The sequence below is a fragment of the Stegastes partitus genome, unplaced genomic scaffold (genome assembly GCF_000690725.1).
Source record: "Stegastes partitus isolate 25-593 unplaced genomic scaffold, Stegastes_partitus-1.0.2 Scaffold821, whole genome shotgun sequence".
In the NCBI taxonomy this organism is placed as follows: Eukaryota; Metazoa; Chordata; class Actinopteri; family Pomacentridae; genus Stegastes; species Stegastes partitus.
The window spans coordinates 103,099-125,132 of NW_007578552.1; the positions used below are offsets into that span (position 1 = coordinate 103,099).

General features: G+C 41.6%; 1 protein-coding gene across 2 annotated transcripts in view; it reads right to left on the bottom strand.

Annotated features, from left to right (window-relative positions):
* The window catches only part of ncoa2 (nuclear receptor coactivator 2), a 53,105-nt gene that overhangs the window by 26,209 nt on the left and 4,862 nt on the right, over positions 1 to 22,034 (bottom strand). For both annotated transcript variants that reach the window (XM_008292612.1, XM_008292611.1), the window contains exons 2-4: positions 13,480 to 13,565; positions 4,209 to 4,316; positions 3,268 to 3,440 (exon numbers count right to left, since the gene is read on the bottom strand). In XM_008292612.1, coding sequence (XP_008290834.1) covers positions 3,268 to 3,440; positions 4,209 to 4,297 — 262 coding nt within the window. In that variant the 5' untranslated portion in view covers positions 4,298 to 4,316; positions 13,480 to 13,565. The remainder of the gene's footprint in view (positions 1 to 3,267; positions 3,441 to 4,208; positions 4,317 to 13,479; positions 13,566 to 22,034) is intronic.

The following is a 22,034-nucleotide window of genomic DNA, read 5'->3' on the forward strand; positions in this document are numbered from 1 at the left end:
AAGCAAACAAAATCATGTCTTTCCTTTTTTTGGGGCTATGGATGTGTGAAAGCTAACACAAATGCAGGTTTCCCTGCACTCTGTGGGCTCGTGCAACACCCCACAGACCCATATTCATCTCTTTCAGCATTAATGATGTGCGCATCAGCAGGACCTCTCCAGGCCCAGCGGGGCCCAGTAGACCAGCACAGCTGCCCTAGGTACAGAGCCATCACTCAATGTCAGTGCGGCCCTCACTGGCTTTCTGTCCATCTGCAGAACTATGGAACTGTGCCACAAACGAAGGGAGGAACTGATCAATTGAAAAAGGTTGTATCAGGTAATAACGACTACGTAGTACGTGACTGTCAAGACATTTACCATACACTTTTTCTTATCCTCTTATATTTAACAATTTATGCGTTACATTTTTCTATTTTTCACATATGCATAATGAATAAAAAACGCACTAAAGCTGCATGTAAGCAGCGACTGTATTCCTCCTCCACCAGCCTACAAGAGGTGGTCTTAACTGCCTGCTCTTGCCAACACCAAGTGTAAAAAAAACTGCAAAACTACAAAACTATGCCATTATTTAAAACACTATGAAGATATTAGTGCACATATTGTCTGTTAAAGGTCCCGTATGGTGAGCATTTTTATTGTGCTATGTGGCTGTTATAAACCTTGAGGTGTAAAGTAAAAGCTGTTAAGACATAAAAACGTTTACTTCTGTCATTCCTCAACTTCCCCCACAACTGGATTGACTCCAGGTTTTACAAGCCAGTAAAAAGTCGACCCTGGTGCTACCTCACACTTAAAAAAATCAACAGTCGTCCAGCTCAATGTCTGGTTAATAATGCCCTCTCACTGCCCACTGCTTGTCAGGTGAGCCATTCAGAATGAGCAGTTCACCAGGTTTGCTTCCTTTCTACAGCTGCTTCTGCTAAGTCCAAAATGTCTCAGCCATGAGCAAAACACACCAACACACGAGCGTTACCATTAGCTTTGATCACATGCCCGCAAAGAGCTACAGACCTTCAGAGATGGTGGGAAACTTTAAAACTAATTTAAAAACAATAAACAAGTATTAAATTGGTTTCTGTTTTGTTTTTTTTTGTTGCTTGTTCTTCAGTGCAACCTAAACTCAGCTGGTGTTTACATCTGTTTGCATCTCTCCCGCTCACGTAAGCTGCACTTTAATGCAGCCGAAATCCGAAATACAGCTGTTCTCATTTACATATTTTTCGGTTTCCGTCGTCAGTCAATGGAATGAGCACGAAACAGTGACTGAAAAGAAGCCCAGTATAACTACATGTTAACCACTATAGAGCCATTTCTAAGCTGCGGCTCTGTAGCACTAAATGTTGGAGTACGGTCAGGGTTAGGGTTAGTCACGGTCAATCACAGACACACAGAGAGAGATGTCTTCCTGGAGGGTGCATGGACAGCAGCAGCTCATTGGTTTGCAGAGCTAAAAAGCCCTAAAACCAGGGGTCATACAGTCATGGTAAAAAGTACCATCTTTGCACTACTTAGAGCTAAAAAATTGAAAGACACACTGCAGCGCCATGTGAGACTTGCGTTAATTTGCTGAAAAGGGGCAAAATATGGGACCTTTGCAGTGCAACAAGCTAGAAAGAGAAAAAAAAAGCCAAGCCTACGCTGAGCATTTCCACCCTGATTTCATTTAGTAAGATGTACACAGACAGCATGAGGGGAACAAACAGGGATGAATTAACAGCTTTCAGTAGGAGGCAGCTTTTTCAAATGCCATCATGGCCGCGTTGCAGGAAGGCCGTGACATCAATCAGTGAGAGTCATCAAGTCGCGCAAGTGTAATTTAATACATTCAGTACTGTCACCACAATGAAAGAATATCTTAAACAATAAAAAGATGAGCTATGGGGCTATAGAAACAAAGATGCACCACAAACTATCCTACACATTCCAGGTACATCACACTTAAATGCATGACAGACAAGGTGAAATGAAAAGAACAAATAGTGGTGCTAAAATGATTATTGACATCTACTTCGAGCATAAAGAGACCTAAATGGCTTCACAGCATCTCTGGTTCAAAAACAAGTGCAACAAAAAAAAACAATGGCTACTGAAAACGCTTGCTCCTCTGAACTGTGCAAGATGAGGTGCAGCAGCTCTCTATGTTAACTATAAAAAGGGTACTCTAAGTGGCCACTGACGTATGGAGGACAAAGCAGGAAAAGGATGATTTAGCCCCCCTCCCTCAGTGGGGTTTTTTTTCTGTGCAAACACAAATTTGCCTTCTGAGGCAGTCAGAGGATGTCAGTCTAGCCTAGAGAGAGAGAAAAAAAACGACAATGCAGGGTCTGAGGTAGGAAGGGAGGGAGTACAGAATAGGACAGCAGAATGGGGGAGGGACGGACAGACAGTAGCTAGAGTTTGAGCGTGATTTTTGCATCACATTCCTCCCCATTACATAACACTTGGCTCTGTGAGTCACATAAAACAAGATGACATCATCAACTGGTCTGATAGAGTGGGCCACTCTTTGTCTATCAGCCACTCAGCTGCTTTCTTGTATACATGGTCCAAGCTTCAGTTTATTAATTGCCTTTACTTTTACTTAAGGAAATTAATGTTTGTTAGTTGTTTTTTTTTTAACAGTTTGGACCTGTAACAGGGTAAAAAAGCATTTCCATTAATTTGGTAAAAACGTTTAAAAAAAGCCAAACCTCAACAAGTTACTAAAGGAGAAGCTGGCAAGAACAACCAGTCACACTGATCCATTTGCCTGATGTCCTGGCTCAGAATGGGAAAGACTGGAAGCCAAAGACTGCTCTGGTTTGTGCACGTTACATGATGGAGTGATGGAGGGAACATTAAATCAGGTGTGCTGCTCTTATGTGCTGAGTAGATCCCAAAGCATAATACTTATGCTGCTAAAGCTGAAGTTTCTGCAGACATTGTGGTATTCGCAGCTATACTGGAACCCTTAAATCGAAACAAGACACTAACCCTATTCATTAAATTGTAAACCCTTTTTCCAGAGCATATAGCTACAAATGAAATTGTAGTGTTGAATCTGTTTCCAGGTTTTCACTTAGGTTAGTCTGAGAATACAACTAGGCCTTACAGTATGTCACAGAAAGCTGAAGGGAAAAACTTCGGAACTTCAGAAGAAAAACAGCCGGCTCAGGTAACTCAGTATTCCTTTCACTGTTGTACTTTGGGACCTATCACCTTGACAGTTTCTTCAACAAACAAGGATAAAGTGTCGAAAACATGACAGGTTGCCACTTGTACCTTGCTCCTTTATTTGTCTGATTTGTTTCACAGTTTCCTTCAGGATTGCACATTTGTCAGGTTTAACATTGAAGTTGTCGATGTCGTTGAAGTTGGCAAAGATCAGCTCGGCGAGCTCCTCGATGTATTTGTTCTCATGCTCACGGTTGCGCTTCTCGTTGCTCCGCTTGGGACTGCAGAGATAAAAAAAACAAAAACAAAACAACAACACAGGGGTGGGAAAATGAATGTATTAGTAACGCACAGATGATAAAGGTCTATGGCAAAAAAATACAAACGAGTAGAAATGCTCATGTGGTAAGTGCAGTTCTAGCAAAATAGGAGAATGAATAGGCACAAGAACAATCCTAGGGCAGCAAAGAAAATCCATCTGCAAAACTACACCAAGGTTATGTCCACATAGATCTCTGCATATGACTGAGAAGCCCTCTCATTTTCATAGCTGCCAAATGACAGTGCACAACATCTACTGCAAACCTTGGCATGGAGGAGAGTCAGAGGAGGGACAAGGCTCGAGTCAATTTTGCTTCATATGGCTTGAAAAAGCTCTCTAGGCCTTTCCACTATGCTAACACAATAGACCTATACTTTTTAGTGCTTGTTTACAGATTAATTATGCAGATTTATAATACATTCTTTAACAGCGCTCCAGGGTTAACTGTCAAAACAGCATAGTGTTCTTGGTAACTGTTTTACATACAATGTTTCAGTGATCCAGAGTCATTGCAGCTTGATTTTACAGTCATACAGGAGGGGAAAACTGATGTAAACAGGAGGTTATGGATCCTACGTGTTGGCAAAGCAGGGGGTAGATTTTAATAACGTGTTTGTGTGGAGAGATGGAATCGGATCTTTACTGCATGATAACTACTTTTCCCCTTTTCTCTGTACTTTAAATCTAGGACAGCTGTCATACTATGATCCTTCAGGTGATTACTTACCTGGGTCCTAGAAGTTCTGCAGAACATTCTTTGCGTTTTCGTGACTCTGCCCTGGCAGGGTCAGATGAGTTTTCACCGACTCCACTCATCCTCAATGCATATCAGCGTCTGGGGAAAAAAAAACACACACACACACACACAAAAGCAAAAGACAGTTTTGAATACAAACAGTGCTTACAAGATCTCCTACATACTTCGACAACAAGAATTATGTGCAAAACAACCATGGCAGGTCTATGTAAATGCAAACACAGACATCTGCATACAATACACACGATCCTGCGCTGGGGGCACAGGTTGATCCACTCCAGGAGAAATGAGCGAAAATGGAGCGGAGAAAGAGATTCAATCATTTCTCTCTGATGGTGCAGCTCTCCCCAGAGAGCCTGAAATGAGAGCACGGCGCTTTGCCCACAGCACCAGACTGCGCGCTCAACCATGTACCAAGAAAAACCCATTTGTTACACGAAACCAAGCAAAGCCAGCTCACATTAAGAGCAGAGCGGGTTCACAATGACAACATGTGTCCGTATTTACTTAAAGCCTCTGAGAATGCTTCACCTGCACTGCTCCGTCACTGAAGACTCACTTAAAAATTAAATATGAGAATCCCTTCTTGTCTGCTCTTTTTAGGAGTAAGTGACGGAATGTAAGATTTTAGTAAGTAAGAAATCGTGTTGTGACTGTTTTGTGCTATTCGAAGCGACAAGCTGGCTCAGGGCTGTTTCACTTACTATCACCCCTACCCCCCATACACACACACACACACTGCTGTCTTGGGTTTTTCTGCCATTTGAAATGAAATGCCATTAGGTTATGACACTGTATCATTAATTAAAAACAACAAGTCAAGAGCCTTTGGAGAGTAAGTTGCTCCCTCATCCTGCATGCCAATATGTCTTCAATTCTACTCTTACCCTGACAGTCACCACAGGCTGAACTTTATGCCACTAAATGAAAGACAATCAATTATTGATCAAAGTAATGTCTTATTAATTGCCACCATCATCCTGAAAATCTGATGGTGGCTAATGGACTTGGATTTCAATATAGTCTGCATACCAGATGTGAACACTTGTCGTCTTCCATAACAAATGGAAAATATATGCATGAAAACAGCTTCTTGTTGCTTCATGCGAGATCTACACAGTTTTCAGAGAGGTTTGGCGAAAAAAGGGGGGGGGGTAATCAGTGAGACCTTGAGAAACAAAATGAAAGTCTTTCCTCAGTACAGTGCCCAAGGTTGGGGCATGCTGTGTTGTGATACACTCTCAGCCACTCTAACCATGGAAACGGCTATGACACACACCGCTCACTGCTCAGCCATTACATAAGGACGAACGGAGTAGAGAAGAACACAATGTAGAGCAGAGTGGAATAGCATAGCATGGCAGAAGCAGGCTAAACTAAAAAGAGAGATAGTGACCATGCAAACTTGAGTCTGGCTCCCTCCTGGCCTGGAGTGACCTACTTTAAGCTAATGGTAGGGTCTGCGCTCAAATGGATGAAGTCAAAGCAGCGGTGATTGGTCAGAGAGGCAGAGGAGACTCTGAGGGGTAAAACACATTCTGTTGACAAGCGACTTGAGTGCCATTGTTGGCCTGTACAGTAAATGAACAGATAATGACACACAAACGTCAGGGTCCGCGTGTCCTTGTGTTCTTTTGAATGCCATTGGGGTGTCTTCATGCTTCGGCACTGTGCTGTCCGCTGAAAATATAACAGTCTTTATATCGGAGGTTATATGCTTTTTATTAATGACAACAGAAACAGGCCATTAAACCCTAATAGCTAAGTGGCACTCGATGTTCCTATTGGTTGTGCCTGGGCTTTCAAGCACAAGTTACCATGGGGATTCTAGACCTGATTGGTTGCGCCTGTCCCGCTGGGCCAGATATGATTGGTTGCCTCCGTCTCCTTGACATGGCAGTAATGATGGGTCATTGTACGTTGAGACAAATAAGAGAGACTGGAAGTACCAGGCACGTTTCAATGACACCAACACAGACAGTCAGACAGCCTGGCAAGCGGGCTGGTAGGCCATTTCTGTTGTTGGGGGGGGATGGATCTGATCTTCACATGGGCAGACAAGCAAGGGACTTCTAATCCTAGAGAATGCCCTGGATCCCTGGGCGGCTATAAACAGCTGGGCAGTGGTGTTAGCACTTTGTGTACAGAGCTGTGTCACGGAGTTAATTATCAACATCAGCCACTAGGGGAGAGTTCCTCAAAGCCTAAATGTTTTTGGATACCACAGGCCTCAGCAAGTGACAGATGGCATCATGTAGGGCTAGGCAATATAGCATTCTAATTTTAGTTGACATTAAAATGACTAATATTTTTACTGACCTACTTTTAATAAAAGATAGCAGGAGAAAATGTTTACATTCATTTTACTTGAATTGAACCACTTTGAGGTACACAGGTAGTAATTTTATTGTGAACACGACTATGAAAGAACACAATACTAAATCACACAGATACAAGAAAATAAATAGACGGGGTGACGAGAGGCCCAGGTGACCAAGGGCTAACACACCTCACAGCACAATGGAGGACAAAGGGGCTCCATTATGAGGTGATATGTTAGACTGGTACGAGCCATGGGGGGAGCACGCTTGGGATTTATTCGTACAACAGAAGACAAACTATCGAAAATTCTATTGAACAATATTGCCAATGTTATTGATATTGTGCATATCACATGGGATGTATTGCTATCATTTTATCACCATGGTGTAGCATGCTCCCCCAGTGTTTTTTCCATCAGCAATGACAGAATCCCAACGAATGTTACGGAGACAAACAATAATCAACTGAAAACAATTTGAATAGACTAAGCTATATTTTAATGCAGGCCACATGAAAACTTGGGGTAACATTACCAGGCTTAACACAGAATAATGACTGCAGTGAGAGACAACCATCCATTGGTACACCTGCGCTGGGTACAGACTTTAGAGTCGGAGCATTGTAGGATAAGTGGGGGTTGGGTGAGTAACCTCATTATGTATAGGAGTGATAGGCATATTCTGGAAGGCATCTATCAAATTTACAGTTCATCAAGCTGTCAGCTCATTTAGTTCATTAGTATTGTAAGTTGAGACATATGGTCTGTCAGTCATTAGAGGTTACCTTATGTTAGTCATAGACAGTGTGCAATCAGTGTAACGCTAAATGGGGCTTCAAAACAATATTCCACAAAACCCAAAAAAGGGGTAGAAACTCAGTCAGGCATGCCATATTTCCATAAGAGTAAGGGCCAGTTCATGCTTTCCGTCTCCACACTGATGTGGACTTTGAAAATGCACAGCAAATGTAGTTTATTCATACAACATTAGGTATGCGTCGCTCCGCAACACACACACACAGTTGCATCGCCCCTCATATACAACACAGAAATCCACACAGGGGTTCCTGCAGATGCTTCTGAAGGACTGAGACTTTGCACTTTTTGCACGACGTAGCAGCTGGTTACAGATTCGGCTGCAGCACCGTGTCAATGTGATTATTCCTGAGGTATGTCGAGCACAGTGGGTGGACTTAGCACAGGATTTCTGGAGAAATTACAACTTCTCACTGTGTTTGGGTAGCATCAATGGAAAGCATCTACAAATCAAACATCTACAAAGTCTGGAAGGACAACGTAAATTACAACCCTTATAATGATGGCATTATTACAGTGTGGATGAAGAGGAATCTCCTTGTACAGTTTCTCCTTAAAACAAGCATGTTTAAAGCACCATTTGTTCTCTGGCACTTGTGTAGTCGGGTTGCTTGCAGTGCGGTGCGGACAGGTACACATTTCGGGCTGAGTGGTCTGCATGGACCCTCATGGACTTGTGTGGATGACAATATTTAGGTCACAAGTACCCTTGTGGATACAGAAAGCATGAACTGATTGTAAAAAAAGCAAAGAGGAACAGCATAAAGGAAAATATATATTTTGACTAAATGTCCCCATAGAAAATGAAAATAAATCCAACAGTAAAGCACATGAAGGCTGTTTTTGGAAATATCTAAGAAAAAAAAAAGACAAAACCATGCTCCTGGCAAATCAGCCACATCATCTTTTGAGTCTGTAAGCTATTCATCTGTCAAAAGAGTGATGCCTTACACTTATGACCTGTGAATTGCTTTGTACCATTTGTTTGGCCGACTGCTGGCTATTGCTGGCAAAGCAGTGTCAGGCTGACAATCACTGTTAAAGCACAAACTGAAAATCTGACTGAAAATGATGCTGGGGGTCATTCGGTTTATTGAAGCAAATCTCCTTCCGTGCAGTTGTGCCGCTACTCTGAGGATGTGATGAGTTAGGTCCCCACATGTGTAGTAAACACTTCTACTCAGACTCCCTCTGTTCCCGTCTCATACACAAACACACACGACTGCAAACATAATTGTATATTTGTGTGCTGACAGGCCAGCTCTGCCAGCGTGAACAATTCTCACTTCATTAAAGGCTTTCATCTTCATCATATCTGTGTGACTGGTTCCTAAGATTAAGTGAAGGGTTAGGCTATTAAACCACTGTAACTGCCACAACACCACCTCGGTAACACAACATTGATGGTTTTCCAACATCTGAACCAGTTTTTTAGGCCATTTTGGAGACACTGCAATATGATAAGAGATATGCCAAATATAAAATAATACTTGTTTCTCACTGTACCAACATTGCAATGAAGTAAACACAAGTAAAAGCTTGAGAAATCAATTGACTTTGAAAGTATTAGGTGCACTCCAGCGAGGTGAATATAGGTGTGTGTCATTGCTTATATCTTAGGTGTCACAAGAGCAGACTCTCCAGGACTGAGCTGGAGCCAACCAGTCTGGCGAGGGTGGAATGCAGACAAGGGGCTGCTGCCACGGCTGCCCAGGGTGCTGGAGGCGACCATGGTTCCCCCCTGTCAAAGTCAGCTGGTACAACCTGTACATAGCATGCTGTATCAGACTACAATAAACACAGCGAACGCACAAGATTTATCTGCATATGTGAGGCTGTAACAAGATAATAGTTCACACCCAGCAGAGGCTACTCAGTGCCAGGAAAATTCACTCTGCGACTTCTGAGTTGGATCAAACAGTGCTGCCACACTGCACACACTTGACGTGATGCTGAGTTGACATGGTGCTCAAAACCTGTCAGGATGACAGGATGCCGTTACTCTCCAAATTTCTGAATTTCATACATCCACTATGACGGGACTGCTTTTGCTCTGCAGCTGAATCACATCTCCTGCTTCACAACATGTGTGACATACATGGAAATGTATCTTTGTATAATCCGTGATACTAATAAGTTATCCAATTACTTTAAAATGAGTGACTAATACTGAAAAAGGAAAGACTACTTTGGTAGCTGAATGTACGAATTAAGGATAAGAAATGGAGCCAATCTGATCACTACTAGTGGAGCTGATTCTAATGTAACAGTACTGGCAAATAGACTCAGCTGCAAAAACAAAAAAAATCTCACTGGCACATTCCTACATGCAATAATATGAGTACAAATGAATGCTTCTGAGGGGGGGATTCTGAGTTCAGTGGCTGAATTTTTAGTTTTACATGTGCAAAGAGGCTGGGACACAAAAGTGGAATTTCACTTCTATGGACACAATTTATATCATGTGATGTTTCTGCATACTTCTGCTATATTGTGGTATTTTGAAAACATTATCCTAATGTTAATGTTGTCAAACTGATTCCAGCAAATACTGCCAAATTACAGACAATGCAACCATTTCCTTTACCTTAAATCTATCTGTATAACTCTTCAACACTGTACAGTTGTGACTCCAGCATTTGCTTCTACTACTAGACTGTATTTCTTCAACACAATCCAGCCGCCATAACCACACAAAGCGAGCCAGGCTGAACGCACATCACCAAAGGGGGGCGTTCAAAAACACTGAATCACCCATTCCAGTCATAGTATAATGGAGGGGGGAAAAAATGGATGCAGGGGGAAAAAAATAAAAAAAAATCAGTGTCTGATTGCCAAGGGGAGAGGGCATGTGCCAGTGTGCCATTCCTGTAATCATGTGGGTTAGCAGGGCTTTGATTATAGAGACACACCCAGTGTTTCTGAAGCTCAGAGAGTGCTGGGCATGACTATGCATTAAACTGCATCAAAAGCTATTGGGGAAGTGTTTGAAGTCTCCTGCACTATAATAACGAGGGCCCTTCCAGAAAACCTCTGTGGGGTATGGAACAATGTCTCGCTGGTGTGTAATCTGTCCTCACATGGCTCCTTGGCACAACAGGCCTCAAGAGAGAAATGGAGAACAAGAGTGCGCCAATAAAGACTGCTTCTGGAGGGCTGCAACATGGACCATTTATTTCCCGCAAACTGAATAGGAAATCGTGACAGGGGAGGGGCCCAGAGGACTGGTGTCTTCTCATCTTACGTCTCAATATTTGCAAGGGTGAGAAGAAACGCTGAGCGTGCCAAAACATACAGAAACATGTTGGAATTGTGTAAGATAGTATTAAAGACAAATGTGTATTTAAAAACAATATCAATTTCAATAGATTGCAATATGAGTGGGGTCTGCAGTGAACTCTGGCCTTGCTGACAGCTGCTGTTACCTTGAACCAGATGTTGTGATATTAGGTTTGGTTCAAGGGAGAGGCAGAGGGAGGAATGTGATGATTGATTTAAAGAGCTTCACAGCGGTGTGACATTGAAACCTCGGATCTTGGCTGAATTTAACAACAATTGAATGATGCGCATTTCACTGGAGAGGAATCAATAGCGAACAGTGGGAGAAAAGAAGAGTTCAGAGTTTATATAGTAAAAGAACACAGGGAAAACAAAAGGAACAAAAAAAAGGAGCATGGGCCTTTTTCAAAGAGAACGTTTACAGAGTATAATTACTAAAGTTCATTTGACCCTGTGGTCAGATCACTGCCTCAAATCTGTATTTCCCCATACTTCATTACTAAATTACACTGTATAAGTGTATAAAAATAACTTGCCGTTCCCTGCAGAAGCTCCCCATTATTCAGAGGTTACTGAATGACATTTAAACACTTAAACCATATCTGGGTTACTCGGTAAATAAAAGCAAATCAATTTAATTCAAATGACATGTGCCCAGAAAATCTGACACAAACACACATAAACAGACTGCTGCTGATTTAGTAAACAAGAAATTTTGCTATTTGCCTGCTACCAAGTCCCACTCAAGAGTTTGTCCACTCCAGAATCACTGCAAGGTAATGGCTCTAAAGTGCCAGAGTGCAACCAAGAGCCAGGCCCCCCATTTACTGAAAGCTGATCACGCTCATCAATCTTTAACACTGGCAGTCACTTCAGGATGTCGCAGGACGGGAAGGAGAGAGCTTTCTGTATAATAAGCAGAGAATGCTGGCCTCTGGCTGTCACAGACACACTGAGAGGAGAAGATTGGTGGGATAGGTGAACTGGTGTGTCAATTACCAAGGCTTAGCAAAATTGATTAACTGGTATAAATAAACAGCTCCCCACAACAATCTAGTCAACAATTCATCTGTGGTTGAGAGCAGCAGCAGACGGGAGATTCAGATATCATTGAGGAAATTAGTTGATTGTATGAGGTGAAATGTAGGAAATTCCTGAGCCGATGTCTCGGGGTCTGTTTCTTAAATGATCAGAATTGGCATATACCAACTTATAATTCTTCTGTCTGCTAGAACCTATCATGCAAATAGACAATCTTACATTGTGGACAATCTCAAATTAGCATACGAGCTGCTTTTAAGTGAAACCATACCGATCATGTCATTAATGCTATATGTAAATATTTCATTTTGAGAGTTCAGCTGCTGCTAACCAGCTATCCTCAGCCGATCCCACCTTGTGTTTCCCTATATGTCGGCTGGGTTGCTGCTGTGGTGGTCCACAATGTCACTCAGCTGATTGTAGTCAGCCATCTCATCACCAGCGGACTTCATGTCGTCCTTGTTCTGCTCTGCAGCATTCACATGAACCACTTAGACTGCATCTAATTGTTTGCAGTGGCCGTCTAGCTCACAACAAAGAGCAGAACAAGGACTACTGTCGCCAGTTGCAGCCGAAGACAGTCGGGTTTGAGTCTGTTCACTGGACAGAGACTCACTGTAAAGGCAGACGAATGAAATCAAGGACCACCACAACGGCAACCTGGTTGATCTGTAATCAGGCAAATATGATGTGGGCAAGGCCTAGCTGGTACGGAGTGACTGAATGTTAAAAGTGTCAAAACAGTAGAGATACAAACACTACTTCCAGTCAAAGTGATCACAATATAAAATCATGTCATGTCATCTTTCATACCCTGTTGTGCTCTGTATAAATGAGAAACTATTCCCAGTTGATGTTCATTGTGTCACTGTGGCTTTAATCAATTGCTTGATTTAAATAAAGAAATGCATTTGCATTTTCAGATGCTCTATGATTCTTAATTAGTGTTACTTGTATAACAAAAATACATGTAAACATCTGTGAATCATTCCTGACATTCATTACTCATATTATGCACAACTGTTGAACATGGGCACTCTGAGACATATATTATGTAGGAAAATATAAATATCGGAATACATCTCTGAACACAAACTCTATATGACTCAGTACATTAATAATACATTTTTAAAAAACTGTTTCATTAACGTCAATTAAATTCATGCCAGCTCGTGCAAATTCTGTTGTAAGAACTACTAGCAATGAAGTAGTTCTAAAATCTAACCAGCACCATCTGATCTATAACCCTATAAAATAACAGAACCTTGGAGAAGTGATGATGGTTTCAAAGTAAAGCTTTTTTCAAGTGTGATGGATGAATACTGCAGACCAACGGGACTACTGGATGCAGCCCTCACTTTCACAAAACAGCTGGATCTGGACGTTACCAGGCGCAAAGAAAAAGGTCAAGCAAGAGTTGTGTGGAAATCAGGGGAGAGGTATTCAGCTCATCTCACAGTAATATCAGTGCCAATAAGACGGAGCCGTTTGAACAATGTTTTGTTTAACGAGAGAAATCATCTAGGAAACAGCTTATAATAGAAAGCATATATAGGCAGCACTTCTCCCCAAGTCAATAACACAAATGCAGGAGATTGTTTTCATGTACACATGAGACTAAATCTAATCTTAAAAAAAAAATTAAGATAAAACAATGTTTTTTATTAGTTTGGATTTTGTCATCTGTACAGTCGGTCATTTTGTGTTTGGACAAGAGTGTCTATTTGTCATATTGCACAGTAGAGTTACGTAAAAGGAGAGCTGGGCTGTGGCTATGAATCTCACCTTGGTATCAGTCCAGAGAGTCCCTCAGGCCATTGCTGCAAGACGATAATGCTAGGAAACCTTTATGCATCATCCACTTCTCCCTGCTGAAAGAAATAACAGGAAAATTGGGATGTATAGTACACAGTGTGAATCAGCACAACTCTCATCACAGAAAGGTACAACAGTGTTTTGTGAGAACAAGCTTTATGGCTGCAGTGGATACACGTTGTCTCTAGAAAACGATTTGCATGAATGCAGCTGCAGATCTGCATGTTTAAAACAATAACACCTCAAAGTAATACTATCACTCACATGGAAATGTCATCACAAAAAACAAAAAAATGTCAAAATAATTACTCGGGTATGGGTTCTCCTACAAAGGATGTCCTGTTTGGGTACAAAAGATTGAAGCAGATGCTGTGTAAGCTTGTTTCTGTACAACAAACTAATTACTGTAAGACTCTGCAGAAATGTGGCCTGCCCAACAGGCCAAAACCCAAAATATCCCCTTGACCATGATGTAAGACAGGACAAAGCATCCAATTCTCACATCGGAGAACAACAATGAAATTTGTGGAATTGCATTTCTTGAAGAATGACTGAACAGCACACAAAGTTCATCTCTAGTACATGCACCAAATGTCAAACCCCCTTTTTAGAGCCACGGCTAATTAATTAACTGTCAAGTCATTTTATCTAGTAACTGTTTACAATAAGTTAGCACCGAACTGCAAGTTAAGCGTCTACAGAGTCTTTTCATATCCTCGGGGACCTTCAAGCCTATTACATTGTGGAACACCGTGCGCCTTTTTAATCATGGCATACAATTAATTAGATCAGAAAAAAAGTTTCAATTTTATGTCATATTCCCATCTGGATACTTAGAAAATGCAACTGGTAACTCAAAAAAAAAGAAAAAAAGAAAAAGGACTCTGCCAGGTTATTTGGCTATGTTAAAAACCTCTCAATGACAGGCTTCGGTAGCCTCGTGGAGGTGATTTTCTCCCAAATACATGCCAAGCGAGCCAGCCGAGGAATGCACCCATGTGATGTCATGTGCTGACATAACGTAAGAGTAAATTGATTCCACTTTTGAACCTCGCACAAGTGCATAGCTGAAAGCAATGTGGAAAGGTGATATTCAGCATTCTGAATTGCTGCACACCACACATTTCAATAGCTGAAATTTGCAGTGAGTCGAAAAGGAGATCAAATATACGGCTTATCATGACATTTTGACAAAAACTCTTTAGCTACAGCAGAAGAATTAAATAGCTAATATTAATACAGCAAACTAAAACACTGCAGTCAATCTAATCTATAATAAAATTTCACTCAACTCCACCTTTCTCTTTTCCTTTTCCCTTTCCTGCATGGCTCTTAGTTTTCATCCTCTGGAGGAATTTCCACTGAGCTTTAATGCTGTCACATGCTCAGTCTCAGTCCGGCCCTTGATCTGTGCACTGAGTGACAGAATAAAGCAAAGTGTGAAAACACTCTATTGAGCTTGTTAAACAGTGATCATTTTTAAGTGGCCAACTAGATCAGAAAACTTTAAACTGATTGAGTTTTACAGTAAGACGAGTTTCTTCTTTGTTTATAAATTCAGGCCGACTGCTTCGAAGATCCAATCAAATATTGTAATTTCCTCTCAGAAAATCAATGAGCAGGACAACAAGAAGCAATGAATCACAGACAGTTAGTGTTGTCGTTGACATAACAGAAAAAAATTGCTAAACAAGCAATACTGAAGCATGTGTACATCCTATTGCATCACTGAAGCTGACTGCTTGTATCCAAGACTTGATTTAGTGGCCAGCACAATGCATTCAGATGCTTTTATGTGCAAATTTATAGTGCTACATGTGAGTCCATGTGGGCAATGTGCACTGTCAACCATGCACCAAAGCATCTCTCTCATCTTAGACCAGCTAATCCAATGCTTCTTGTCTTATAAACAGCGGATGACCTCCTGGTGACATTAGTGTTGTGATCCAAGAGCAGCAGCACGTCACAACAGAAGAATACCTGCACATGGCAAATACACAAATCATCTAAACACTGGAGCAGAAAATCTCCTAAGAATATTCTTTTGTTTTTTTTGCTGTAGACTGGAGGAGCCTTCTGCCCTTGAAGGGATACTCTACTTGGCACAGAAGTGTTGAATGACACGTGGTGTAACCTCAACAAAAACACACAACCCTGCCAACACTGTCACTGAGCTTTAGCGGCAACATTAATTGCGTTTCATGTTACCCCCGAACACCTGCATGATACGATCAATAAAGCTACTTGTAATTTTGAAATGATACTCATTAATAAGCATGTAATAAAAACTCAAATATTAAAAGCTAGAGAGATGGATGACGCCACACGCTACAGATATAACAGGAAAGTTCACACTATCGACACTAAAATCTGTCACTGGATCATGGGAGTATCTCATTTGTTCAATACACTTGCAGTCCAACCATCTGTTAGTATTTAAAATGAGGTCAAAGATCATAAGGGTAAAAGTTCAAGCTTCCCTTAAACAGATTACAGCCAATTAAACCGCAACTGGTAATAGACAGGTTTATTATGCAAAGCGAAAGCTCATATTATCCTTAAGGTGACAAAACAAATTCCAAGAAGAACTAAAAAAAAAACAAAAAACAAAAAAACACCCCACACACATAAAACATAACTCAAACAAACTAACACTACAACTGACTTTACATCCAAGTTCATACAGCTTTTTATGTTGTGCACTTGTCAAGACAATTAGCATTTCTTAAGACACAGGCACGGTGACCACAGGGGCTCAGCAGAAATGCTGCTTAAAGCCAAACCTTGAGAGTAGTTGTAATCCCATCCTTCTTCCAAAGCTGGCAATAGGCTCCTTCTGAGTGAAAGGCTGCGTCACCAAGGCTGGGCTAACAATGCTAATGACCTGGCTAATCAGGTTCACATAGGACAAAGGGTAGATAGTTCATGTGCTAGAAATTGACCATAATGACCAGGTCACAGAAGGGCTAAACACCAATGGAGCTCCTTCTGGGTGCCTTTTGAATGGTCCACTAATGGCTGTCAATTTAATAAGAATCAAGCCTGATGTCTACCCTAATGAAAACACCTGGCCTTTTAGCTCCAGTCATGCCAAGGTTTGGTCAAGATCCTCTTCTTTACACATAATCAATAGATTTTGGCCTGTCTGGTGTGGTGGAGGGAGGTGTACATGAGAAACTGTGAGGTGTAGGAAAGCACAGATTATTCCGTCAAAGAGATACTTCCTCATATGTATAATCTGAATCTGCTGCCACAAATGGAGTCCGTGGGAGCTTATAGCTTAAGAAGTACATAGCAGCAGGTTTACGCCCATGGACTGGCTGTGAGACTTGCTCTTAACACCTAAAACTTTACTGCCTCTGTTTTGTTATGAGAATATACACAGTCAGAATGTGTGCAGTATCTGTCACGTAGTTTCAGTTTCAATGTCTTTCACCAGGAATGTAAGAAGGGGCAGAAAGAAGGAGGCTGCTATGTAAACTATGACTAAATATCCATTAGTCTCTGTGCAATCAGTATATACAGAGATGCTCATATAAAACACTCGTATTTATTCTGTAGGCTGATGCAGATGCAATCCTGTGCCAGGTGCCCTTACATCTGTTGCTCAAAGAGCAACAGCTAGCTTCTTCAGCTGGGACCTCAGTGACAGTAAACACAAATGTGTACATACCATAATGAGACTGATAAGCTGTGTTGTAAAAGATGAGTCATAGTGATGAGAAAGCAAATGTGTGTGTGTAGACGAAATGAAAATGCGGAGTTGTGTGAGAAAGGGTGTGAGCAGAAAGAGCGATTTCTGTGCACAGCTAATTGTAGAATGTTTTTAAAATGATTTATAACTAATCTTGTGACTGATCTGTGTGTCAGCTGCATGTGTGTGTGTGTGTGTATATACCTATATATTTATTGTGCTTGGGTATGTGTGTACACGTCCTCCATCTTTTATTGCCTGTCATAGTTTGTAAGGAATTAGCTCCCACAGGGCCTAGGGCTGTACAGTGGAAGCAGACTCAGGATAAGGAGGTGCCATGTTAGCACGGAGGGGAGGGGAAGGGGAGATCATCTGACACAACTATGTCACTTTATCAGCCAAAGACTGAGACAGTGTGACAGGCTAACGCTCACAGCAAACGCGCACACAGAGACTGACGAATCTGCAAAACAAAAGACGTTCAATTTGGAGTGAAATCAGTTATCTGTAAGTAGATAGGATAGAGAACAAAGGTTCAAACTGTTTTCCGCTCCAGTGAACTAAAGTGTTAGCACTGTAATAATCTTTGGAGCACGTTTAAGGGGACGACTTTAAACCCCAGCATTACCTGATTAGGAGTGCTACTGCTTTGACAGTGGAACATGTAATTGGACAAGACAGAGCAAAGAGCTAAGTGAAGCACCCTTCTTGCTCTGCCATTCTCTCCATTTGCACAGTCCCCTGTTAAAACACTTGGTGTCAGCCAGGTCAGGTAGACCCAACAACTATAGCTATTTAACCTTTGTTTAGCAAAGCAAGTCAGTGATTCGCTCAGAGAGTAACTAACATGAGCTAAAAATGTGTCTCAGGCTGTGTTTTTCCTGTAAAATTATAGCAACCCCCATGCTGCTGACCACTGATGATACCTGCCTGGTAACCTCAAGTTTACTACAGTGGTAAAATGTGAATGGAAGCGTGCTACTTTGTGCCAAACAGCTCCCCAAACACTGGTGATATATTGTTAAAATATTTAGTTTACACTGATGAGGCTATGAATTGTAAGGTGACACCTAAGATCACTTAAAATACTTCATCTCCTGTCATTATTACTATCAATGTCAAAGAACTCCACCCCAGCAAAGGCTTTTTAAAAATAAATATTGTCAGTCAGCTCCCGTAGCAGAAGCATCAGTGTTACATCATTGCTCTGCCTCCCCTACTAATCTCCTGTCCAATGAGTGCCTTTGTTACTGTTACTCCACAGCCAGATGAGATAGGAGGCTGTTTTGTTTTGACAACCCACATCTTCAGGTGCCAGAACCACAAATCTCTGCAGCGGATGCATGAATGGAAGCACTTTACCATGCAAACAAACAAACATGTGCACACTAACATGCTCCATGAGGGAAAAACACCAGTTGGACGGAGAAATGCAATTAAACTATGGACAATTTCAGTGCTTGCACATATGAGCTGTTGGCAACGGTAGCATAAATAGAAAAAAATGACCTGAAACAACCTCTCTTGAAAACAAAAAAACAACAGCAAAGCAGTGCAGCAACAACAAGGTTAAGGTGAATTGCTGGAACCCTCATGGCATCTCCATTTTTTAAATACGTTGTTTTTACCTGCCTTCTTTGCCCTCCAACTTAGAAAGGATGAGACCTGCCTTATTTTATCCAATTACCATGAACAGATGTTATTAAAACCAAAAGGCAACACTGCATTTATCCTACTAGCAAGTTGTGTGCGCTTTGTAAAAGGGCTGACATTGCTCCTCTCTATTCCAGGCTATAAAATTTCACTGTTATCCACATTTAAAAAAAAAACGCACATTAAACAGTCATACTGTTGCATCTGGGTGAGCTACACAGCAGGTGCAGTTTATTCCTCTCAGCTTGTCATCCTTGCAAAATAAAACAATGAACCTCAATGTTTGCATGATGTGAGCCTCTTAAACCTAAAAGCTTATAAAATAAAACCCGGGTTTTGAAAAACTCAGAAGCCATGATGTTTATTTATAACCAATGTGTGCATTTTGCCTTTGTGACTTTTTTCTTTCCTTATATTTTCAGCATGTACGCTCAGTTTCATAGCTGTATGTGGGAACATTTACTGTCACTCAAAGTCTCCGTGCTCATGTTAGAACTATGACCACCAAACAATAATCCACGTGGTGTCAACCTCTAATGACCACCTCTCCAGCACAATCAGATCTTTTAATTTGCATTTTTTATATTTACTAATGCATAATAAAAACAGCGGCAGATAAGTTGCTGATTATACTCGCTCAAATGAGGGGGATATGGTCAATTTTGCAATTATATGGACTAATTAAGCAAACTATCAGTAATTGCTTGTTAATAAAACAATAACCTGTTCAGTCCAGTTGACTGAGGGGCTGATTTACATGCACACAATGTTCACCTATTCATACTGGTCGTTTTACTCGCCATTTATCGGGGGAAAGTTAATGGGGCAAGATACGAGGCTCATGAACCTGTACAACCGTTTATGTTCTCTGCGATTAATAAAAGGAAAACAAGTACAGCAGCAGATGGGTTTACGCTCGCCACAGCGCTAGCCTACTGTATACCCACACTGTACAGTATGGATTGAAAACACAGGTCAGCTAAGGAGATTCCCTACCCCACTGAAAACAGTAAAGATAAAGCACGCAAAACCATATTATAGGTCACTGAAGGAACACTGCTGAGTCAGCAGAAAGAGAGCGACAGAGAGAGAGAGAGAAGTAGAGGGGGGGGGGCTGGGAGAAATCACACTGGTCAGAGTTTGACCCTCACAATGTGTACAGAAATGAAAAGCCTGAAACTGAATCCCCGCATTCCTCTGGCTTTATGACAAGCAAGTGAGAAATGCTGCTGCTCTGCACATGTCATTCCATACTACTTTAGGCCGGGCCTGCAATGGGGGGGGGGGGGGGGGGGGAAGTGTGCCGTTTACTTCCACCCCAGAATAAGGTTGTATACAAGGCTTTCTCAGGACCGATTCACACTGCATATTTTTGGACCACCCACCCAACTCCAGCAGGCAGCTTGCTCAATCCAAGTTTTCTCTCCCTCCCTCAGTGCCAAGGATTCCACCCTGGGCAGTGGGAAAGGTGCCAACCACATGCTAGCACCCTCGCTAGCATCCAGTGCCACAAACGCATTGTGGCAGAGGGAAACGCAGTTCACCCACTCACAGAAATTGAGACACACCGCACTTTCAAATCTTATCTATACACCCAATCTGTCACATACGCTCATTAATTCTACCTTCGTAACTCATAAAGCTTTTGCTTCCCCTTTGTTTGAACATGTGCTATTTATTTGAGTTATTACACCACTGATGACTGTGGAAAGAGCAAAGGAAGCCCAGCTCTTCTGAAATGAAAATGAGCTACTTACATGTTCAAAATAGTATCAGTTATTAGATCTACCATATTGTACAGCTAAGCAATACCAGGCTCGCAACAAAAGAGAAAACAGCTGCAGAAGCATTGTCACACAGTCATGTGACCTCTGCTGTCTCCTCTGTTCAAGCCAAACTGGCTGAGGGCACCTTCTTAGCAATGAGCAGTAGACACCACAATATCATTTAGCTTGAGAGATCAATATGCACTTTGCTGTGGCTGACCTACATAAGTGGAGGAGCGTGGACTGTTGAAATCATTGGATTGCCTGTGAGCCTTAAGATCCTTGGAGCCCTGGTGGAGCCTACATGGGAGTAGGGCATGAGGCAAGCTTCAGAGTGAGGTTACTAATCTTTGTATTTAAAAGATTATGCACTCAAATAACTGTCAAATAACTGGCCATATAACTATTTCACAAATCAAAGGTCACCCCATCCAGGAATTTGAACAATCTGACAGCGTTTGTTTACCAAGTGTACTCTTCATGAATATTAGGTTTAACAAGCATTCTATAAAGTGGAAATACATCACAGATTAAAGACAACAGCTATGGCAAAATGGCAACGACAGACAAAACAACAACTACCGATGGGAGTCAAGGATACCAGTGATCGACGTGTTACACCGTCATTGTGTTCCACAAACGTTTACCACAAGAACACGACATCCAAGGCTTTGGTTTCTACCACTTCAGCCACATCAAAATTGAAGAACAGCTCATCAGTGCGGTCTCCAACAAACCCCAAACTTACAACTGCGCCTACTACTCATATGAATGACAAAAATCAAAAACGCGACAGTCGGGTCTGCTTTTCTGAAATTATAGGCATAGAGAAAGTTTGTTGTGTTGGCTACGTAGCTACGACGAGCAGGGAGGATGCAATGGCCATTTACAGTGTACAATTCATCTCTTTAAACAGGTGAGCCGTCACACACGGTCACAGTTGTACAATTAAAGTATTTGTTACGCAGAGGCAATCCTCAAGTGGAGCCCGGAACTTTACGACAGCTGTTTGGACATTATTTTACTATTCATAAACAACCGATCCATTTACTAGCAACTACTACGGTGCAAACGTGTGAACTTAAAAGTAAATAGATGTGAATGAACTGTCTCTGAAACATCTGGGGCAGAAAATATACAACAGGGTTACATTGGCAACAGCAGCCTGGAGTGTCCACTAGCAAGTAAACCCATGGGCGATGAGCTGATTGTTTCATATGTAGAGTGGCTTAAGGATACAAGTTATACAAGATTACATTTGGTATATTGTTTAGTAAACAAATAATACCCCAGGAATCCCTCTGTTTGCTTGTATCTGACAGCACTTCACCTCCATGTAAGATCTTCATTTCTTTAATGACAGCGAACTCAAATTGTTGCTGAAAAGCATACAGAATCAGTTAAATGAAGAC